This window comes from Sphaeramia orbicularis, chromosome 20 (genome assembly GCF_902148855.1).
Source record: "Sphaeramia orbicularis chromosome 20, fSphaOr1.1, whole genome shotgun sequence".
In the NCBI taxonomy this organism is placed as follows: Eukaryota; Metazoa; Chordata; class Actinopteri; order Kurtiformes; family Apogonidae; genus Sphaeramia; species Sphaeramia orbicularis.
In genome coordinates this window covers 4,799,510-4,819,469 of record NC_043976.1, presented here as the reverse complement: position 1 = coordinate 4,819,469, position 19,960 = coordinate 4,799,510, and the positions used below count along the sequence as shown (strand labels likewise).

Sequence of the window (19,960 nt, the reverse complement as noted above, 5' to 3'; positions counted from 1 at the left end):
AAATACACTTTACAGGGCTACTTTTCTCTATTTGTGTGCCCACATGTGATTTCCTGTTTGTGTGTGAGGACTGGCAGTTGAGGCGGACAACCGCAGAAACACACACACACCTCACAGCAGTATGTACACTGACATACCACAGACACACACACACACCATCATGCCAGTCCTCTCACACTGCAGAGGCTTCACCTCCTTCCACAAATCCAACATCAGACAGAATGTGATTTAACAGGTTGTGTTCTCATTTCTTCTGCTGAGCCTCAGTGACACCTTGAGGTAGATAACATTCTCCAGTCACCTCAAAACAACAAACCTGGGAAACACACACCAACAATCCCATTTACCTTCAGTAACCTTTTTTAATGTAGCATTTCATGTGCCAATATATGTTTTCTTTGTACACATCTACTGCTATTCAGCTCACTAACTAAGTAAAAAAGTGTCTTTAATTATTCATCTTTTACAACAGTTTTAACTCTTTACTAGACCATTTTCACTGTACTCGGTATGGGCTTGTATTAGCTAAAACATAACAAGTAGTTTCAACCTCATACAGAGTGACAGTTAAACCTTTAATCTGCCTCCAATCTTCATCATTACAGCATCCTCCCACAGTCATGTTGTGTTTCTGGTAGTTTGAAAAAAAACACAAACACAAAAAATGCCGACTAGTGGACAAGAGCCGTCCTCTGTCTACCTCCTCCATTAAAACCACATCAACAATCAACACTTAAAGTAACAGAAGAGCAGTGATAATATAGCAAACACTACGAAGATCAGACCTACTGGAGATAATCAGACAGGCATAGAACAACTCAACAAAAACACAAAGACAACAGACGTTGCATATCTGACAATTAGGCAGAAGTTCTCATCTTGCAAACATAAAAATCTGCGGGGAAATGTGATTTTCTGCTTCATAAAATACTGCTCATCTGGAAAAGAAACTGTGGATGTACACAAGGGTGAGGAAATTGTCTGCTTCTTTGAGGCGAGTGTGTCCTTCAGTAGTACATATTAGAACGTCTCAAATGCCCTGGAAAGTGCACTATTTGTTGCATTTCCTCCATACATGCCAAGCTTTAAATTAACTGCCGGGTTTGACATAAAAAAAGTTCTCTGTGTTTTTTGCTTTTAAGTTCATCGTTCAAGGATTGTCATTCTTTAAGACCATAGCTACAGTATGGTCAGTGATAAGCTGCATTAGTAATACTTCCACAGTTTCCTTTTTGTTATCATTTTGGCACTTTTCCTTCTACGTATGCTCGGAACAGTCCATCTACTCAGTGTCCGACTCAAAGCCTAAGCATATCGGTTTGGTAAAGTAGTATAAAAACAGCAACATTGAACTGAATATGAAATGTGCATTCTGTTCCATGAAACTCACTGAAGAGAAGAGTACACTCAGATCCCAAGCTACATCCACACTTGCATGGTCTTGTTTTGAAAAGCATGTGTGTGCTACAACTGCAAAAAACATAGTACTAACATAGTAGCATCAACAAAAACACTACCGACTTTAACTGTACAACATCTACTGATGTCTTGTTTTCTTCCAGGAGGGGTCAGGTCTATCATTGTTTCAGTCCCCATGTTTGCTTTCACAAACACCACCAGGGTTGGCAGCCTTTCCAAACGTCTCTTGACAGATGCAGGCAGGGTTTAAAGGAAAGCACCACAAGACATGGGAGTTGTTGCTGTGCTCCACTAACTGCTAAAATGCAGAATTTAACTGCACGACCACTACTAACAGACAGCAAAGACTGAATAGTCCATGTTAAATTAACAGCCACTAGTCACGAACAAGAACCTTAGAGAAGTTAAAAGGTGAAATTCTTTTCTCAAAACAGTTTTTAGTCTGATAGTGTGAAGCCAACAGTGCTCTATTATAGGAATAAACTGTGCCAAACAAATGTGAATTACACAAATTTATATGTCAAAATGTGCTTTTACATTGTAGAAAATGGATTCTGTCAAACACCAACAAACACCTAAGGCAGAAATAGATTCAACATATAAATCGACCAGCTCATCTATGACTGAACAGTAACTTATGCTGTTAAACAGCTTAGAGATTCCTTTTCCAACACACATCCTGACAGCTCTACTTCAGACACCATAAATAACTTTACATTGTGCATATTTAGTTTACAAATCCTAGAATATTAGCTATGGCTATTCTTCCAAATCAAAGTTCTGTAAGACAGAGAAATATGGATTAATGATCAAGTATTAGTACCCAGCACAGACAACATCGGTGCTTCACCAGATTCCTTCATGTTCCCCTTTATGGAATACAGCTATAGAGGCCTAGCCCACTGTTGGTTAATGTTCACACTATAACATAGAAATGATGTTTTAGCAGCTTATAAAAAGACCAAACAAACTTAATTATGCAGGTCCACTAGGTTGTGACTGAACAAAAGTATGAGTATGAGCAGTTTGGTTTTCTTAGTGACAACAGCTGATGGGTTATTTTCTACTTTTTGGTGTACATGATCTGTATCAAATCTATTTGTAGTATTAATGTGCAGTTTTTCTTAGTTCCAGCAAATGTCTTTGCACCTCCCAGAGTAGAATACACAACACCACAAAAAACTATGATATTCATATCAACAGCACACGCTCATTTCTTTGCTTACTTTTACACAGTGAGAGTTAAAAGCTCCACAACATCAACACAAGAGGGAAAGAATATGAAAATGTAACATAACAGAACAGAACAATATCTTCAGAGTTAAATGAAAAATATAAAGTGTCTCTATGCTCTCTCTTCCATTTGCAGGGATACTGTGGCCCAGTGTGGACTCACTCGCTCACCAGGTCAGGGTTATGTTTTCCGTTGTCTTGAGGTCCTTCAGACATCTGTCAAACACAAGTGGTCCCGCCTTCTAACAATCCCCACCCTCCATTAAAAAAACAACAAAAAAACAAAACAAACACTCAGGCTTCCTCCCACAAAATGCCCAATGACCGCTATCCATGGCGACAGCCTGTGTGTGTGAAAGGTGGGGGTACAAGAGTTCATTTAAGAATAGATGGTGATGACTTCACGGCCACCGCCTCGGACCAGGAGGACCCGGTTGAGACCTTCAAGGAGGACCTCCAGGAACTCCATATCTGATTAGAGCGCAGTCAAGGTGGGGTCTGACTGTTACACACTTCCTATTTTAAATGAAGTTTTTAATAAACAAATTGGACGCAGAACTCATCAAATATTTTGTAATGCAGGCTATTGATTAATATGTGGAGAGCAGAAAATCTAAAACTCTGGATTAACTGTTTTGGTAAAGGTTTATTTCATTTTTCATGTAAGAACACCAAACTGTCATGGTTCCTGCACCATTACTGCATTCATTCAACACTGTTAAATTGCAATTTAGACATTTTGGAAATGTATTTTAGATACCCATTAGCAGTAAAGTAGTTTAACAAAACACTTAAGAAGCAACTTGGCTAAGTCCACAAATGACCCCTATGTTAACAGTGCATGAACATTCAACTGATAATGCTCCCCACTATGCATTTTAGTGTGTATTTTTATTCTGTCATTTTGTTGTGTTTGAAGTGAGATACTAATTGGCACTGATTACATATAGTGCACTAGTATTATTAGTATATATTTCAAGTTTGTTGCTCCAGCAGATACAATTTAGCACCAACTAGGAGGTGCATGGCATCATGGGAGTTTTCACCACCAATGCAGATAAACATGCAATGTCACTCAGAGAGAAACTGCATGTACCAAAAAGGTAAAGTATTAAAAGTTTTAAGTCTTAGTCAGTTCTCATATTCACCCCTACCCCTTGGCCCTTGCACTCGGCACTATCCCTTGAAACAGAGCTGCAAGGGGTAGGGGTTGTAATATTTACCTCCGCCAAGGAGGTTATGTTTTTGCAAGGGTTTGTTTGTTTGTCTGTCTGTCTGTTTGTCTGTCCGTTAGTGTGCAACATAACTCAAAAAGTTATGGACAGATTTTGATGACATTTTCAGGGTTTGTTGGAAATGGGATAAGGAAGAAATGATTAAATTTTGGTGGTGATTGGGGGTGGGGGGGCGCAGACCAGAAAATTTCATCAAAATCTGTCCTTAACTTTTTGAGTTATGTTGCACACTAACGGACAGACAGACAGACAAACAAACAAACCCTGGCAAAAACATAACCTCCTTGGCGTGGGGGGCCCACGGGAGGGGCCACTGATCAGCCTTGGCGGAGGTCTGCGCTCTCCGAGTGCTTCTAGTTCCCTATGAAATGAGATAACCCTTCGAGACCTGTTACATCATCAGCAGTCATCAATGACACTATAAAAAGATGCAACAACTTTGTTTGCGAAATAATTTACCATGCTGTCAGCAGCTGTAACCTTCTCTGTTGCATGGGCTTTGGGCATCTTTTTGCGGCTATCAACCGCAAACTGCATAAATGCTTGACAGAGAAGACACATTAAACTTTTTGCTACATTTGTCATAAACAAGCGGGCTGTAATACATTGAAACGGCATTAAATGGACGATCAAATGATTAAGTTATTTACAAAGAAAATGCATACATTTGTGTGTTTCTTTCGTCGCACCACTGCACATTTTTTCTGAGTTTGGCTCCATCTTGCCAATGATTCGATTAGAATTATGGGAAATTTCTCATACCCCTCTGTTTGTAGTGTGGTCCTGATAAATCTCCATTTTGTGGGTCAAACAGCCCTTCCCCTTAACCGTTCCCTCCGACTCATCGAGAATCGAGACACCCCTACCCCTTCATGTGAACACGCAAAATGGAGGTGTATGGCTGAGGGAGAGGGTCATGGAGTGAAATGGGATTGGGCCTTAGAGTCCCATGTACTCGTGTGTTAATCTGAAGTTTGTGATGGAGTCGGTTTTAAGAAGGAAGCCAGTTATCTATTGTCATTCGCAAACTACATTCGTAAAAAAAAAAAGGACTGTCTCAGTTGTCTAAATCCATAATAACAGCCATACACCCTATCCTGAGTTCTTCAGTTCCTCTCTTCTGCTCCTTAAGGACCACCTACCAGCACAAAATAGACTCCAACACAAACTTCACATTAGCACATTCACATGCTCAGATCTAACATACTGAACCACTAAAGTCTTAAATAATTATTCATGCTATGTCATTTCGTTATAATGAAATGGCTACTTAACAAGTGGATATGGGGCCGATAGGACAAACTTTGTGGGGAAAATATACCAGTCAACAAAATGTGCTGTAACCCTAATCACTTTGTTGTATTCTAACTGATAAATGTTGTTAATGATATCTTTAAGGATACAGTTTTCATCTCCTCCTCTGTTCTTTGGGGGTCCAGGCATGTTGAGCAGAACCAGGTGAGCCCCCTGTGACTTGTTGACCACCACTTCATTAAGCTTCACAGCTGTGTGCATCCGACGAACATTAGACTGGTTCCTGGTTTGATGAGAGGTTTACAGTGAGAACAAAATGTAATGAAGAGAACACCATCGACTATTCTGACACCAACTAAACCTAAACCTCTTCAACAGTGATTGAACCACTAATGTGATCAACAATACTGTATATTATGTTCACAACTTAATATCCAACATTAAATGGCAGCGCAACTTGCCAAATAACATGTGCATCAAAATATAAAACAGTAATTTTCTGAATAAATAAAAGCGTTATAGAATTATTCAACATAAATATCCATTTTCAATTTTACCTAATGAAAAAAACAGGTCAATGAGAACTTTGTCTGACTTCCTTATGAATTTGATCATCAGTAATGCAGTGAGTAGTTGCAGAAAAAATGTCACCAGTTAAAAAAAATTCTAAGTAACAACGCATACAAACAATATTGAACAGACTGAAGTTCAGTTTAAGAATTTGTGTTAATCTCAACCAAAAAAGAGGCATAATGAAGGGACAAACATGCTTTGAATTCCACATAAAGAGGCAGCATTTTGAGGTGATATTGAATATTTAGGTCATTCTTTTAAGATTAAAAGCTGATTTTTGGTCCCTGGTCAAAGTTGAAGAACCCAGACCTTTTTCTGGTCAGAACATGACAAACACTTTCCAAGAAGTGGAACATTTAAAACAGGTTTGCGATGCAAAATGTTTATTCAACATTAAACATCATAAAAACAAAAAATTGTAAAACAAAAAATGTAAAGATGGTGTAAATGTTTTAGTTGACACTGTAAACAACGTAACTGCCAAGACAAAAGAAAATATATATCACAATAATGTCAATTATTGCTGTGACAATAAAGTATGATAATTCTCACTATTGAATCAGTGAGTCCTACTTCCTATTGTTTCTCAAAATGTTGCCTCTTTACTTATGTTAGATTATAGGATAATAAAGCAAATATAACAGAAAATTTCATCTGCCAACAGCGAACAAACAAGTCATCTGCACAAAATTCTGCTTTCCATACAAATGAATAAAAAAGTGTTTTGGTTTTTATTTTATTTTATTTTATTTTAACCTCAACCTTCAGGAACTATTTTGTTTAAAAAAACAGGATGGAAAGCACAAATTTGCCCATGCACACTGTACAATGTCATAAATATCACATGCAAATTAAAAAAAAACTTTTCCTCCAGATGCAATGCTGGAACAGAACATGCAGACAAGGACATACATTTCCACAGAGGTACAAATGAGCACATGAGCTGGAGGACACTGAACAGAACTACGGTCACTGCAGCGGTACACATACATACATACAGCCTAGGGCAAAGAGAATGCGACTTACAGGCTCTCCCACTCTCTAGAAGGAGGAAAAGATGGGACAGAACAACAGAAACAGGCTTAGATGCATCTACATCAGCTCTCTCCAACACACTGCATGCTTCCAATATCTGTCCCAACCGGCTCTTCATGCCACCCAAAGGTGACAACTAATAAAACCCATGAAGTGGCAGTCATCTGGCTCGTAGCCGTTTGATGTGTTTGGCCTAAGCTTCTTCTTGCTTTTACAATTTGGTTCACACTTTTCAGGGTCCAATAGTAGAGTGGGACATGCATGATCAGCTCTGCACACCAACAGAATGGACAGTATGGGATGAGAACATCTTAGTGTGTGCGTGAGGTCGGCGTGGTCTGCCCATGCACTGGGACTGAGATGGCTCAACATGGACACACACACACACACCAAACTCAGCCCGAATGCACACGCCATGCAGCTGCTCATCCCTCTGTCACACTGCCATTCTCTGGGTGACAACTCCTCTACAGCTACAGCTACACATGCTGTACTCCTGCACCGAGGCTTTGGCACCATCTTGAACTGGGATTGGTAGTATTCAATGAAAATGGTCTATGCTCTGTAACAACAAATAATGCTATAACTCAACAAAATGTTACTAATTTGCAGTTCTTTATGTAATAACCCTTACATTTGCAAAAAAAGCCAAAACAAAACAAAAAAAACACAGCTTAAGGACAAAGTGTAATTTATTTCCAAGCCCTTGCATTGAGGTGGATGAACTTTTTGTAATGAAATTAAAATAATGCAGTGCTTTAAGTAATAACCAAAAGAACAATACAATGCAACGCAACACAACACAACACAACAGATGCCTTCATCTGTGTACATTGTTTTGTAAAAGCTGCGTTTCTCAAATATTACATGATAGCAGCATGACTTTTCGCACTTTAGGGTGTTATAACACAATCTGAGGTCAAAGGCCTAAAACATCTTTTTTTTTTACATTGTGTACTGCATCTCCTATTATAAATGGCTGTAAATCTGCCATCTGTTTGTTTGTTTTTTTTCTTTTTTTTCTTTTTTTTTATATATAATGTGTAAGTGGAATGAAATTCCAAATTATCTAGGGTATGCATGGGTCGGTTTCATTTGGACCACCCTTTCTGAGGGGCAGTTTGGTTCACACCATGGTCCACTGGAGTCTTCACAGACACAGTGTTGCTTCTAAGTGAGTAATCCAAAGTCTAGACTAAATGAGGTAGGTGTGAAAACACGCTATGTCTAAAGAGCCAAAAGCAGTGATGAGGTAAGATGTGTGGTGTATTTATTTTACAAATACAGCCAGACTTAGCTCAGCTTACTTCCCTGTATGCTGAAGGTCAACATGGTATTTAGTAATAAGCCCTATAATAAGACATAATTTATATCAAAACATACATATTGTGTGCAGGTTGTTGATTATAAAATGCAGTGTTCTTGCAAAAAGAAGTGGCAAAATGATTAGCTTTTGCTAAATTACTAATTTTTTATTTCAAAATGGTGCAAATGTCTCTCAAACGGCACATGCAGCAACACTGACACCACCTCACATTTTTTTAAACATAGAGACAGGACATTTGTCTTATTTAGAATTCTTAATAATATAAATGTCTTCAGTCAAATGTTTATTTCTTACATTCCCGATAGACAATTATTTTTCCCAGCTATGTAGTGTACTTACGGTTTCATGTTAAAGAGGTCGCGCACAGCCACGTTTGCGTTACACTCGCGGTTGCGACGCTCTGTGAAGAGCTTGTCCTTGGTCCAGGTCATGTGAACCCGCTCTGGCCCAGCGTCTGCTTTGTCATTTATTGTTGTGTGAGATGCTGTGTTCCTGTCGTGGATGAGCTGGGCCTGGGATGGAGGAAAAGGAGTGTACCAAGGAATTAAGTGTGCAAAAATATGGGAGAATAAAACTTATTTCATACCAGGCAAAAATGTATGTTAAGTGATTTTAATGGGTTAATTGTGAAAACTTGCAGAGAAGTCATGAGGGGGAAAAATGCGCATTTAGACCTAAATTTCAGCATGTGAAAATATATGCATGACCAATGAATTTCTATGTTCCAACTGATGTTATTAATTATTGTAAACTAACCCTCATACAGCAGTGTATTACACTACTACTTGGCAGATAAAACCACTTTGTTTTACACACCTTGACATGAACTGGAGTCAAGCATCTCTAACACATAATAACTCCTGAGCACCAAACGACGGCAATCTCATTCTATTTAGCACAAAGGAGATTAAATCTCAACCTGTCCTATAATCTCAAAATATCACCTTAAGTGACTGCAATACGGATCCTGAAACTGCTGGAATTAGTCTCTGTTGAACCACTACTGATACTGTTTGAATCCATTTTCTCTTTTCAAACATAGGAAAGTGGATTCACTCTGGACCCTGTAATGTATAGAATCCCCATTGCAGCACTACAACACACTGATGTAAAACATATTTTTAAATAAAAAATTAAAAAAGAGATAAAGCACAATGTAGTAAAGGATGACATAAATATGAAAGGAGTAATACAAACCTGTTCAACTAGTGGAACAATTAAAACAACACACACAAACTATGACAAGGGAGTGTTTCTCAGGCAGGTTGAAGGTTATGAGTAAACAACAAATTGTGAAAATCAATCAAATGAATTCCAAATACAGCAAATGCAAGGGTAATAATGATCTTACCACATACGAGTGAACTACTAAGTCACAGCTAAAGCATGCCAGTTAGCAGAGACTAGCACAGTACAGCAGAGAAAGAATAAAGTATATTCATATGTCAATTTATGCTCCATTCAGACCTACACAGCACTGATATATATATATATATATATATATATATATATATATATATATATATATATATATATATATGTAATTCACTGTGTAAGTCTAATGGTAGATTGTCCATGGCTACATTGCAAAATACCTCACAAAGTATGGTTTTACTGTTAGTCCAGTTTGTGAATGACATTCCTCTGCTTGTAATGTATTTTTAACTATAGATGTGATGGGGGAAGGGGTGCCAACTTGTTGACAGTAGGGTGATCAATGGTTGGTTAAAATGAGAATAAATGAATGATAGGTACAGTATTGTCAAATTGGAGTCACATCAGTGTCCTGCAGAATAAAAACAAAACTGGATGGATTTAAGTGAAGTAGTGCCACTGTGGGATCTGAATGTGCAGTTAATCCTTTTTTTTTTTCTCTTTCTTTTTATTTTATGTACAGTTAATCCTGATGGTGGCGCCAGAGAACAGGAAGGCTTCACCTGTCCTTCAGGTCCAGGATGAGTGTCAAGATGTCAAGATGCTTGTTATACTGCTTATGCCTATGCCTTGTGACAATACTGTCCACTTTTTTCTTCTGCATTTCCGTGTAGATTCAGGCTGAGGTGGGGTTCAGGTAATGGGAGGTCAGGCAGCAGTTTGAGGATGCAACAGGCTGGTATTCACAAAGCAGCACTCAGTGACTATACCAAACATAGCACATCTGTCAGGGTAGTCTGGACATGAGCTTTTCATGTCAGAAATAGCTTAAGCACCCTAACACTTCTACTATGCTACAGGTTGTAGGTTTATAGTCCTGGAATGATTGCAGCTATTAATGGTTCATTCTATGGTTGTACAAGCTTCTTTTGGCCAGATTATGTGCATTTGAAGCAATGTTATCATCTTAGGAGCAACAATTACATACACAGCAAATCAAGACTGAGCTAATGCTAACACTCAGACTTCAAAATGGCTGGTAATTATGGATGAATTATCTCCAGTAATTTGCTGATAACAGTACTACTGCTCCATAGTTCTTGAATCCTTCTGGGACCACAACATTGGATTAAACAACTACATGTCTATTCTTGGCTTGTGAAGAATGAGGGTAAAATCAGATTTCAGAGTCCAGATATCAAACAAGTTACTTAAATGGACAAGGATTAAGTTTAGTCAAAGATCCAGCTTTGTGAAGACAGGCCTGTGTGTCTAAAAATGAAGGACAACAGATTGACACAATGTTGGCATAATGATCTACCTCATCCTCCTGAGTGTCCTCCGCTGTTGAGGACTGCCGGCTGAGGCTCGTGCCCGGGGCAGCGCCCTGGTTCTTCCTCCGGATTGAGCTACGTGATTCGTCTGTGATACTTTGAATCTGAGCGATGTGGCATGGCCCAGAAATGCGGTGGCAGGTGAACAAGGAAAGGGGCCAATTGTCACACAGCTCAGCAGTTGGCGAGGAGCGACCAAAAACAGCTTTGCCATTAACTCTTGGACTGTAAGCTATGACTTCTACCTGAACAGTCTGCTCTGTATAATAACATGCTCTTATATGGGTTGTGCTGCTCGCTGTCTCCTTGTTTGTGTACAACAATACAGCAAAGGTAATCATTCAGTTGAAATAAAGTTCAATGAAATCCATCTTCATAAACTTATAATAGAGGGTATGCATATGATGTCACATTCAGTAGAAGTCATACAAAGACAACTAACACTAGATGCAGTGTTCAAATTGGAATTATGCACTGGTAAACTAATGCCTAACAGCCAAAGACCTATACACTTAGCAGCAGTCGCACATAATGTAACCCACTACTAATGCTGCCCTCTGTCATTTGCAGCAGCTGAAATTCTATACACCTTTCAATATAACCCTTATAAATACAACAGAAATGCTCTGTTATGCCAAGACACACCTTGTGTTTTGTTCCTGGTTTTCTCCTGGTAAGGTAATCATTAAAAGCCAAATACCTACACAATTAATAGGAGCTGCATATTGTTATATATATAATTGTCATATTTTTGGCCAAATTGTGATATCTGTGTAACTTTACTCACCCAACACTGCTGCTTCATTTTATATAGATATGGCCAAAAATATGACTTAGGCAATTATGCTATGAGGCTAATGATATGACTCGCTATGAATGGGTAAGATTTGACATGAACATACAGAGGTGTATTCTGTAAATTATTCACGCAGTTTATAATGTGAAAAAAATTACATCTGAGTATTAAAGCTTTTTGTTTGCTTTTAGACTTTTTTGTGTTCTCTGTGTGTCAAAATTAGGTACATATAATTGCTGATTTCTGGCCACATGTCACTGTTCTTACGTAAGCATGCTTAAGCAGCATCAATGCATACCCTCTGTACAACACCTGTTGAACTGGAAGGCTACCGAATCAGTGCAAACATAGGTGAAGGGTTGCGCTTTGGGGAATGATTTGTATATTACCTCTCTCTCCCTCTCAGTTCTGGAAAGTTGCATTTGTTTTAGCATCTGTGACCTCTGCTCCATCACCAGTGTCTTCTCATAGGTGAAGGCTGAGATGTCATTATCGTGCTGCACAAGAAAGGAGAAACTAGATATTATTAATATGTAGCACGACAGGGCTCTTAGGCAGCTTAATGAGACAGTTTGAGAGGTTTAAAGTCTCATTTAGTACAATACTGTGGCATAGATACACTCTTGATCAAAATCTTAAGACCAGTTTAAAAAATTGCAAGCCGAGTTCAGTTTAATTGTTGTTTTCAATAAATTGCTTACTCAGTTTTTTTGGCTCGCTCCCATTTCTTTTTTTTGCATTTTGAAACTCTACTAAGAACCTTCTTAAGATCCAACAGTGCAAAATGTAAATTCTTGCAATTTTTCAAGTGGTCTTAAGATTTTGATCAGGAGTGTAGCTTCAGTGATATAGCACTGTTCTGTCAAAGCAAGTCTCACCATCTCTACCACTTCCACTTCTGCATCCAGACGCAAGTGGTAAAGGAACATCTGCAGATCTTTCTTCATCTGGATGCTGTTGTCATCCATCTGGGCAACAGTGAAGATGCGCATCTTACACTTTCTCCACACCTGATGGACAAACAGGCACAGATATTATTGAAGAAGACAAGATGGAAAGTCAACACATAAAGGTAGGTGCGTAAAAGATGTCTTTATCATGATAAAATACATAAAAAAAACACACTAACCTTGTGCTGTCGCAGGAGGAAGGGCAGCAGCATCAGCATGCCTCCGTCATGAACCACCCACCACACATCGATGGTACCCTCTCCCAGACGGTCCTGGTTGGTGGGGAAACTGTCCACATTCTTAGCCACAAGCAAGGCCTGATGGGCTGATGTGGTCTCCCGTACAGTCTCTAAACACAGAGAAGAACAGCACATGTCAAAAGCCATATTTCTGTCAGGTAAATCTGAAGTCAATTTTTGAAGAATTGCCAAAATAAATGAAAAAGAAATCATGGATGATGCAGGTTTTTATGAATAAGTTTGGAATGAATAATGAATAAAGAATATATCAGACCGCACAGTATGGTCAGAAAGTGGTTGGAATAAACAGAGAATATTCTATTGTTTTTTCCATCTAATATGAGACTGATATATTTTAGCACTTTTTGGGAATATCCAGAAAGAGAGTGAGGAAAGTGGTGCTAAGTTCTGTGATTTCAATGTTTCACTATATTGCAACTCAATAAAAAAAAAAAAAAAAAAAAGTCCCCATTCTCTCCTTTTCAAACAACTGGTTGTGTCTCAGACTTTCAGTTCCTCCTTGATTTTTTTTTTCAAATAAAGTTCTCTTCTACCTACCTATAAAACTCTTCCATGACTGTGGATCATTGGACTGCTTCCAGGTCCCGGGCCAGGCCATTAGGACCGTGTTGTGTTTCATGCCTCCCAGCCCTGCAGACTGGATGAGGTGAGAGACGCCATCTCTAAGGTTGGACGACACTACAACGTGACAGAAACCCTTTGTACGCTCTGCTGACATGCAAGCCTTGATGTTCTAGAAAAAGGAAGAGAAGAACAATTCAGATATGGATGTTTGAAAGATGAAAATCATGACAGTACTGATATATTTCATGATTACAGTACATGTTGATTTATGATAATACTTATTCTTGGCTCAGTATGGACACAATCTTAAAATTCAGCACTCTCATTAATCATCCAGGACAATTCATGATGATGGGTCTAAACAATGCCCATGAAGTCTGTGTAATCTGCAGCTCGTGATTGCTTTTTGCAGGAAAAAATGGTAATCCACTGATTAAAGGACAACATGAAATGAAGCTGCAAAAAATGAACTTGATGGCTGGTCTCAATTTCACCAGTAGATGGCAGACAACACCTGCAATTTTCTTTAGGATTCTTAGCTACTGGATCTAAGCACATTTATGAGCACAGCAGCAATACCTAAAGGAAACATACCTTATTTTCAAATTACAAGGGTTAGTGATACTGTGGTAGGATACATTTTGACATATTATCACCACATAAATAACTCAAAACTGAGTATGTAGCCTTATGTTTGCCTATGAAAGTGTGCATACTCCTCCATGTCTACCACAATGTGTATTTCCATCATACCTGCTCCGCCTTTTTGGACTCTGTATCCTTAGTCAGATAAGTTCCCTCTAAAACATTCCCCACTATTGTTAGGCCTTTCCCTGCCTTCAACTGGGTGGTGAAGGACAGCAGGCGAGGGTGTTTGACTCCTTGATCTGAGTCCAGGTTCAGGAGCACCAACAACTGGGGTCTTGAATAGGTCAAGAAAAAAAAAAGAAAGGGTAGATAGTTTGTTCTTTTCCCGGCAGAGAAGGTACATTTGCCAATAATTCAACAAGAATTTCATAAATTGGAGTTAAAATGAATAATTCAATAATCACACATTTTAAGAGTGGCTTTCAAACAGGAGATGAGTAGAAAAGTTACCTGAGATGAGAAATGTCTGTAAATTCAGTGACCTGACCTTTGTGCAGAGTATATACATACTGTAAGCATAAAATATGAAATACAACTGTGTTGGATTTTGGACAGTCAGACTGCAATGTCAGCCACTGTATGAAGGGTTATCAACATTTTCTGTCAGATTAGGAAGCGTGAGATTAATAAATTCACTCTCTGTGTCTATTCCTGTTTCTCCTTTAGTGACAGGTGGCAATGTGTCAACTGTAGCAACATCCATATGAAAAACACACATAAATATACCTCCAGTTCTTTGTGTGTGGTGGCGCATCCTCTAGGCGAATGAGGGCGTAGCGGGCTGCATTAAGAGACAGGCCCCGGATGCCATCACCCCACTCCTTCTCTGCCCTGTTAAAGTGGAAAAACATGATGAAATTACCAAACATGTGGTGCCAGGCACAACAACCCTCACCACTCGCATATTATAGCTTATTTTGGCATCGATCTAGCTGAAGTCTGAAGACTATGCGTGTGGTGATGTCAGCATATCAACTGCCTCTATATATGTGCCAAGTGTGAAGTAAATTGAAACAAAATTGATGTTTTTATAGACATTTGAAATTTTGCCCATTGTAAGTAAATTGGAGAAAAAAAAGATCAAAATAATTCATAAGAAATTTGAACTTTGAACTACTTTTCCTAAAATGTAACCACATCTATTCTGGGTCACTGGCAATCTATAAACCCAATTTAGTATGAATTCAACCAATAGTTTTGCTGCTACAAGACATGTGAAATTTCGCCCATTATAAGTAAATGGGAAAAAAAGATTTTAAAAATTCAGAAAAAAATGTTTAACTTTGACCTACTGTGCCCAAAATTTAATCAGATCTATTCTGGGTCAGTGGCAATCTATAAACCCACTTTGGTATGAATTCAACCAATAGTTTTGCTGCTAGAATGTTGACTAACAAACAACCAAACAACCTGAACCAAAAACAAAACCCCTCTTCTCACCTTCAGGGGGCGAGGTAAAGATAGAAAAATAAACTCTCCTGGCAGGCTCAGTTAAATGGACAGTATCCAATTTCTGCCACTAGGGATTGCTCATGTCAACAGCAGTCATCTTTACAGATTAGGTCATGTTATATTTAGTGATGCATATTCACATTCTGTCATTTCTTCTTATAAAAAAACTCCCCTGAAAACTAAAATGCATGATTTCAATACCTAGTTACATTCAAATACCTTAACAAATGGCAATGTGTAGTGAGGAAATGCAACCTCGAATTCATAAAACTATGATTCATAAAGGCCAACACAATATTCAGTATAACTGTTTGTCCCCTCCTTTTTTTCTCAGTTGTTTAAAATGGCAGAAGGTTGAGAGCTCCTCATAAAATGTAAGACAAGTCAACAAAGTGTATAAGTCTTGCTACTTTTAGCCCTAACCCTAACCCTTTAAAGCATAAATGATTGTACTTTAGCTTTAAACCTAAGTTTTTATCCTACATAGGTAGTAGTACAGCAATATATTTGTAAGATATATCAAATGCAACACCTTAAAATAATAAAAATACAACTGTGTTTCTAAACACTTGAACAGATCTTATTATTATTTGCTCTCTATATATGAACATGTTCAAAAACATTATTGAAAACAGACATTCCTACCCTCTGTATTCAATGTATTTGTAGATACAGCCTGCGATGGCCATGGCCACAATAGCATAGTACCAGGAGGAGATGAACATGAGGGCAAGACACAAGCTCATCCCCAAGAAGGACAATGCCCTGCAAAAAGGAAAACACACTCTATATATGCACGAAAATGTCTTAATTTGAATGAAAGTGGTTCAGAAAGGACTGCTGAGAGGCTTAGACCTGCAGCCTTAGTTAAATAATGAAATCCACAGCTAACAATAGTGTGTACTGTCCTCAGACTGCTTCATGGAACTAATCTCAGTAAATGTCAGCATCACACAAACCGCTGTAGCTGTAGATGTGAATGTAGTTTTGCAATTTTGTGTTAGATTTAGCTACTTATTTTAATCCATTAACCATCCATCACCAACCAGTGATAGTATTTGAAGCGTGGTCTCCAGTTGGGTGTTCGTAGCAGGGTCTGAACTGCACAGGCCAGGTTGACAAACAGGTAACACATCAGGAAAAACCTATAGGAAAGAAGCAAAAGGCCGAAAATGTTCCACATTATGACTGGTTACTGGATTTAAGAATGATCTGACTCTGTATGTAAGAAAGAGGGGATGTAGTAATGCAAACAGATACTGACATGGAGAGGATGGGAGCCACAGCATCCAGGGAAGCAATGAGGATGCCTATCTCACAGATCCCAGCAGTCAGCAGCAGAGCCCAGGTCGGCTCTCCATTAGCTTTCCCATGACCAAACACCTGAAGAACAGTCAATCATCCATGTGCAAAAGTACTTGTACTAAAAATTCATACATTCATGGGTCACCCACAACACAAGTGAGGGTTCCATTTGAGTATGTTTGAAATGAGAGCTTTAGCCACATGATAAACACAGTATGTTCCCTCTCAAATTAAGCGTGATAACATGCATTTACACTTCTGTCATAGGCCCTACTTAACATATATTATAAGACATTTTCAAGATATAAAAAATGTCAATAACATTCCATGTCCAAAATGGAGTAATTCAAATTTACACCTTTATGTTTCCCATGTTACAGTTATATTATCAATGTGCAGGTCCTTCTTCAGCAACACAAAAAAAATCAAATGAAAACAACTGACAGAGTAGACATAGATATGGAAATTATTTATTATAACCACCTGCAGAGAGGCATTTTACCCACCTAAATGTTGAAATGCATGTTGTATTTTAAATATTTTTATCACTTTACCTTGTGACACAACTCTTTACAAAAAAGAGCAACTGCTTTGTCAAAGAGGCAAACAGTATAATGGTTTCAGTTTCATCAGAGAAGACTGTCTGCCAGCAGTATTCTGAACATAGTGTACACTTGAAACGATATTGATTTTTTTTTTTAAGATGACTTAAATACATTGTGCTGCTGCCTCTGTCCACAGCAATGCTTTACACTGAGAGGATGGAATCGCTGTCTGATTTGCCACTTTGATTAGATATGCTGCCAGCATCTCAGCATCGAGAATACCATTTTCGGAACCTAACATTGATGCTAAGCACAATGTGTATGTAGTTAGATGGATAAAATGCACAGACTGCATTTCCCTACAGGGACAAGGCAAGTTAACCTTGTGATTTTTTTAGGCAATAACATTTGGCTGTACAGCTACAAATACATTTTGATATGGTGTAACAAACTCCAAAAACAGGCAGTATTTATATTTGCTTTATACTAAACTCCCTAAAGCCACTAGAGTCATGACATATGCATATCTAACCTGTAAGAAAGGTACAATGCCATCTCGTGCGATGGCCTGCAGCAGACGTGGTGCGCCTGTCAAACTCTGAAGCCCCGCCCCACAGCATGAAAAGAACGAGCCAATCACAATGACCCAAGGGGAGGGCCAAGACAGTGTGCCAATCACAAGATTCCCTTTCACAGAGTCACCAAACCTGAATAGAAAAAATATATTCATTATAAATGTATTATTAATCTAGCTATTTAGACATGTCTCCCAAAAATTACAAATAAATACAAGCACACTTATTTTTTACAATATTAAGAAATCAGAGGAGTCTACAATTCAGACATTTGCATTTTTATTTACTTACTCTTAGTTTTTAAAATGTCCGGTATATGGAATACGTTGTGAAACATAAAGTGATTCTTCATACCCTGAGTTTCAAAAGGTTGAAACTCTGTGTCAGATTTCTTCCCCCCAACATATGCACACCTCTTTTCAGATCACCATTTACAAGGCTTAAAATGTGCAAAGCAAACAAATACACCTGGAGAACAATGTCAAATGTGACATTGAACATGGATTGGATAACACTGTAAGACACTGGCTGCAGGAAAGAAAAATGACCACACAGATACAATGCCATGTTTACAAAGTCCATATTTTTTTTAGCCTATCGATTGGTTAACTACTTACTTTTTTCAGTTTTGAATCACAGCATATTTTATCCCTCTCTACGTATTAAGTTACATAGAGTTGTATATGCAGTATGCTGCACATAAGTCTTTAACTGCAAATGCTCAACAGAACTTCTCATGACTTAACTTGATAAGATGATAAGAGGCATGTAAGGGTAAAAATATGCTACATGCTCAGTGTAAAGAGCCATTTGTAATAAGGCCACATGACAACTGAATTTTTGTTTTACCAATCTACCCTATACACGATTCCAGAGGAGAAAAAGAAAGTCTTTTATGGTGCTAACTGGTAATGATTTTGAGCAAAATTTGTGCAGTATGTGTGTGTGTGTATCTCTTACTTGTCACGAAGTAAAACCCCCTCGATGCAGGCGCCAAACAGTACCACACAGCTGATGTCTGAGAGCACATGTTAAGTCAAGTAAAACAATTTAAAGCTTACTTAATGTATACCTTCAGATAGTGCTAACAGAGCGACAGGTAACATCTCCTCCAGTGTAAGGTTCCTTGACTCTTCCTCCACTCAATTCTGCTTATGCTCGTTAAGTTTTTTCATCTGCTAATTTACTAAATGTAATATTAGCATTACTTGAGAGTCATGAAGATGATTACTTGATAGTAATATTTTATACACCAACAGCACCAGTGTCACAGTAACCACTATCAGGATACAGATGAAAGAGGTGGTAGCGATAGCCAAGATGGTCCCAATAGGAATGGACTTCTGGGCATCTCGCAAGTCCCCTGATCGATTAGAACCAGCCATGATACCTGGAAATACAGAGGTGGTGGAGAAATCAGAAACTACATTGGCACACATGAAATCCAGTTAGGTGTGTGGATGTGAATGTGTTCCTTGTAAGAGTTTTACCGGTTACAGAAGGAAAGTAGATGCCAACCAGAAGGGTAAAGAAGGTTGTGATGTCATTAACCACATAGGGCATGTAAATATCCTGTTTGGGGTCACCTCCTGGAACAGATGCCAGCTTCTTGTTTTCTACCAGCATACCAAGAGGGCCGTATTCTGGCCACATGTTTTCTACAAGGAAATAAGTAGGAAGGTGAATAATTCAATTTCAAGCAACTTAGCCAGTGTACTGTTCAGTTTTAACAAACAGTGGTCAGGAGAAAACTGGGCAATCAGACATAGGGTCATTACATATGAATTCATTCCACGGCAACTTCTCAGGTCCCATAAATCACTGTACAAATTAAGCTGAATAAACAGTTCAATCCAAACTGTGAATGCTGCATACCTGAATATTTAACAAAAACACATCATCTCAGAGAATTACTCCTGGTGACAAACACAGTGTCTTCATTTGCAAACTGATTTTACAGGTGAGTGTCGCTTCAGAAAAAATATGAAAAGAATGCATGTGGATGGGAGGTCTAGAGTAAAACTAGTTTGCCATGGTCAGCAGTTACATGTACATAACATGAGGAATGTCCAGAGTATGCA

At 38.5% G+C, this 19,960-nt stretch overlaps 1 protein-coding gene across 6 annotated transcripts in view; it reads right to left on the bottom strand.

Annotated features, from left to right (window-relative positions):
• Window positions 1-345: 345 nt before the first annotated feature.
• slc12a7b (solute carrier family 12 member 7b) overlaps window positions 346-19,960 on the bottom strand; it is a 101,689-nt gene continuing 82,074 nt past the window's right edge. For 3 of the 6 annotated variants that reach the window (XM_030122827.1, XM_030122830.1, XM_030122832.1), the window contains exons 9-26: window positions 19,370-19,537; window positions 19,171-19,269; window positions 18,840-18,897; window positions 17,837-18,011; window positions 16,719-16,837; window positions 16,501-16,599; window positions 16,100-16,219; window positions 14,729-14,833; window positions 14,108-14,276; window positions 13,328-13,523; window positions 12,710-12,879; window positions 12,459-12,590; window positions 11,970-12,077; window positions 10,772-10,888; window positions 8,416-8,588; window positions 6,741-6,755; window positions 5,291-5,424; window positions 346-3,123 (exon numbers count right to left, since the gene is read on the bottom strand). In XM_030122827.1, coding sequence (XP_029978687.1) covers window positions 3,032-3,123; window positions 5,291-5,424; window positions 6,741-6,755; window positions 8,416-8,588; window positions 10,772-10,888; window positions 11,970-12,077; window positions 12,459-12,590; window positions 12,710-12,879; window positions 13,328-13,523; window positions 14,108-14,276; window positions 14,729-14,833; window positions 16,100-16,219; window positions 16,501-16,599; window positions 16,719-16,837; window positions 17,837-18,011; window positions 18,840-18,897; window positions 19,171-19,269; window positions 19,370-19,537 — 2,249 coding nt within the window. In that variant the 3' untranslated portion in view covers window positions 346-3,031. The remainder of the gene's footprint in view (window positions 3,124-5,290; window positions 5,425-6,740; window positions 6,756-8,415; window positions 8,589-10,771; window positions 10,889-11,969; window positions 12,078-12,458; window positions 12,591-12,709; window positions 12,880-13,327; window positions 13,524-14,107; window positions 14,277-14,728; window positions 14,834-16,099; window positions 16,220-16,500; window positions 16,600-16,718; window positions 16,838-17,836; window positions 18,012-18,839; window positions 18,898-19,170; window positions 19,270-19,369; window positions 19,538-19,960) is intronic. The other 3 variants (XM_030122828.1, XM_030122829.1, XM_030122831.1) reach the window with 3 other exon arrangements.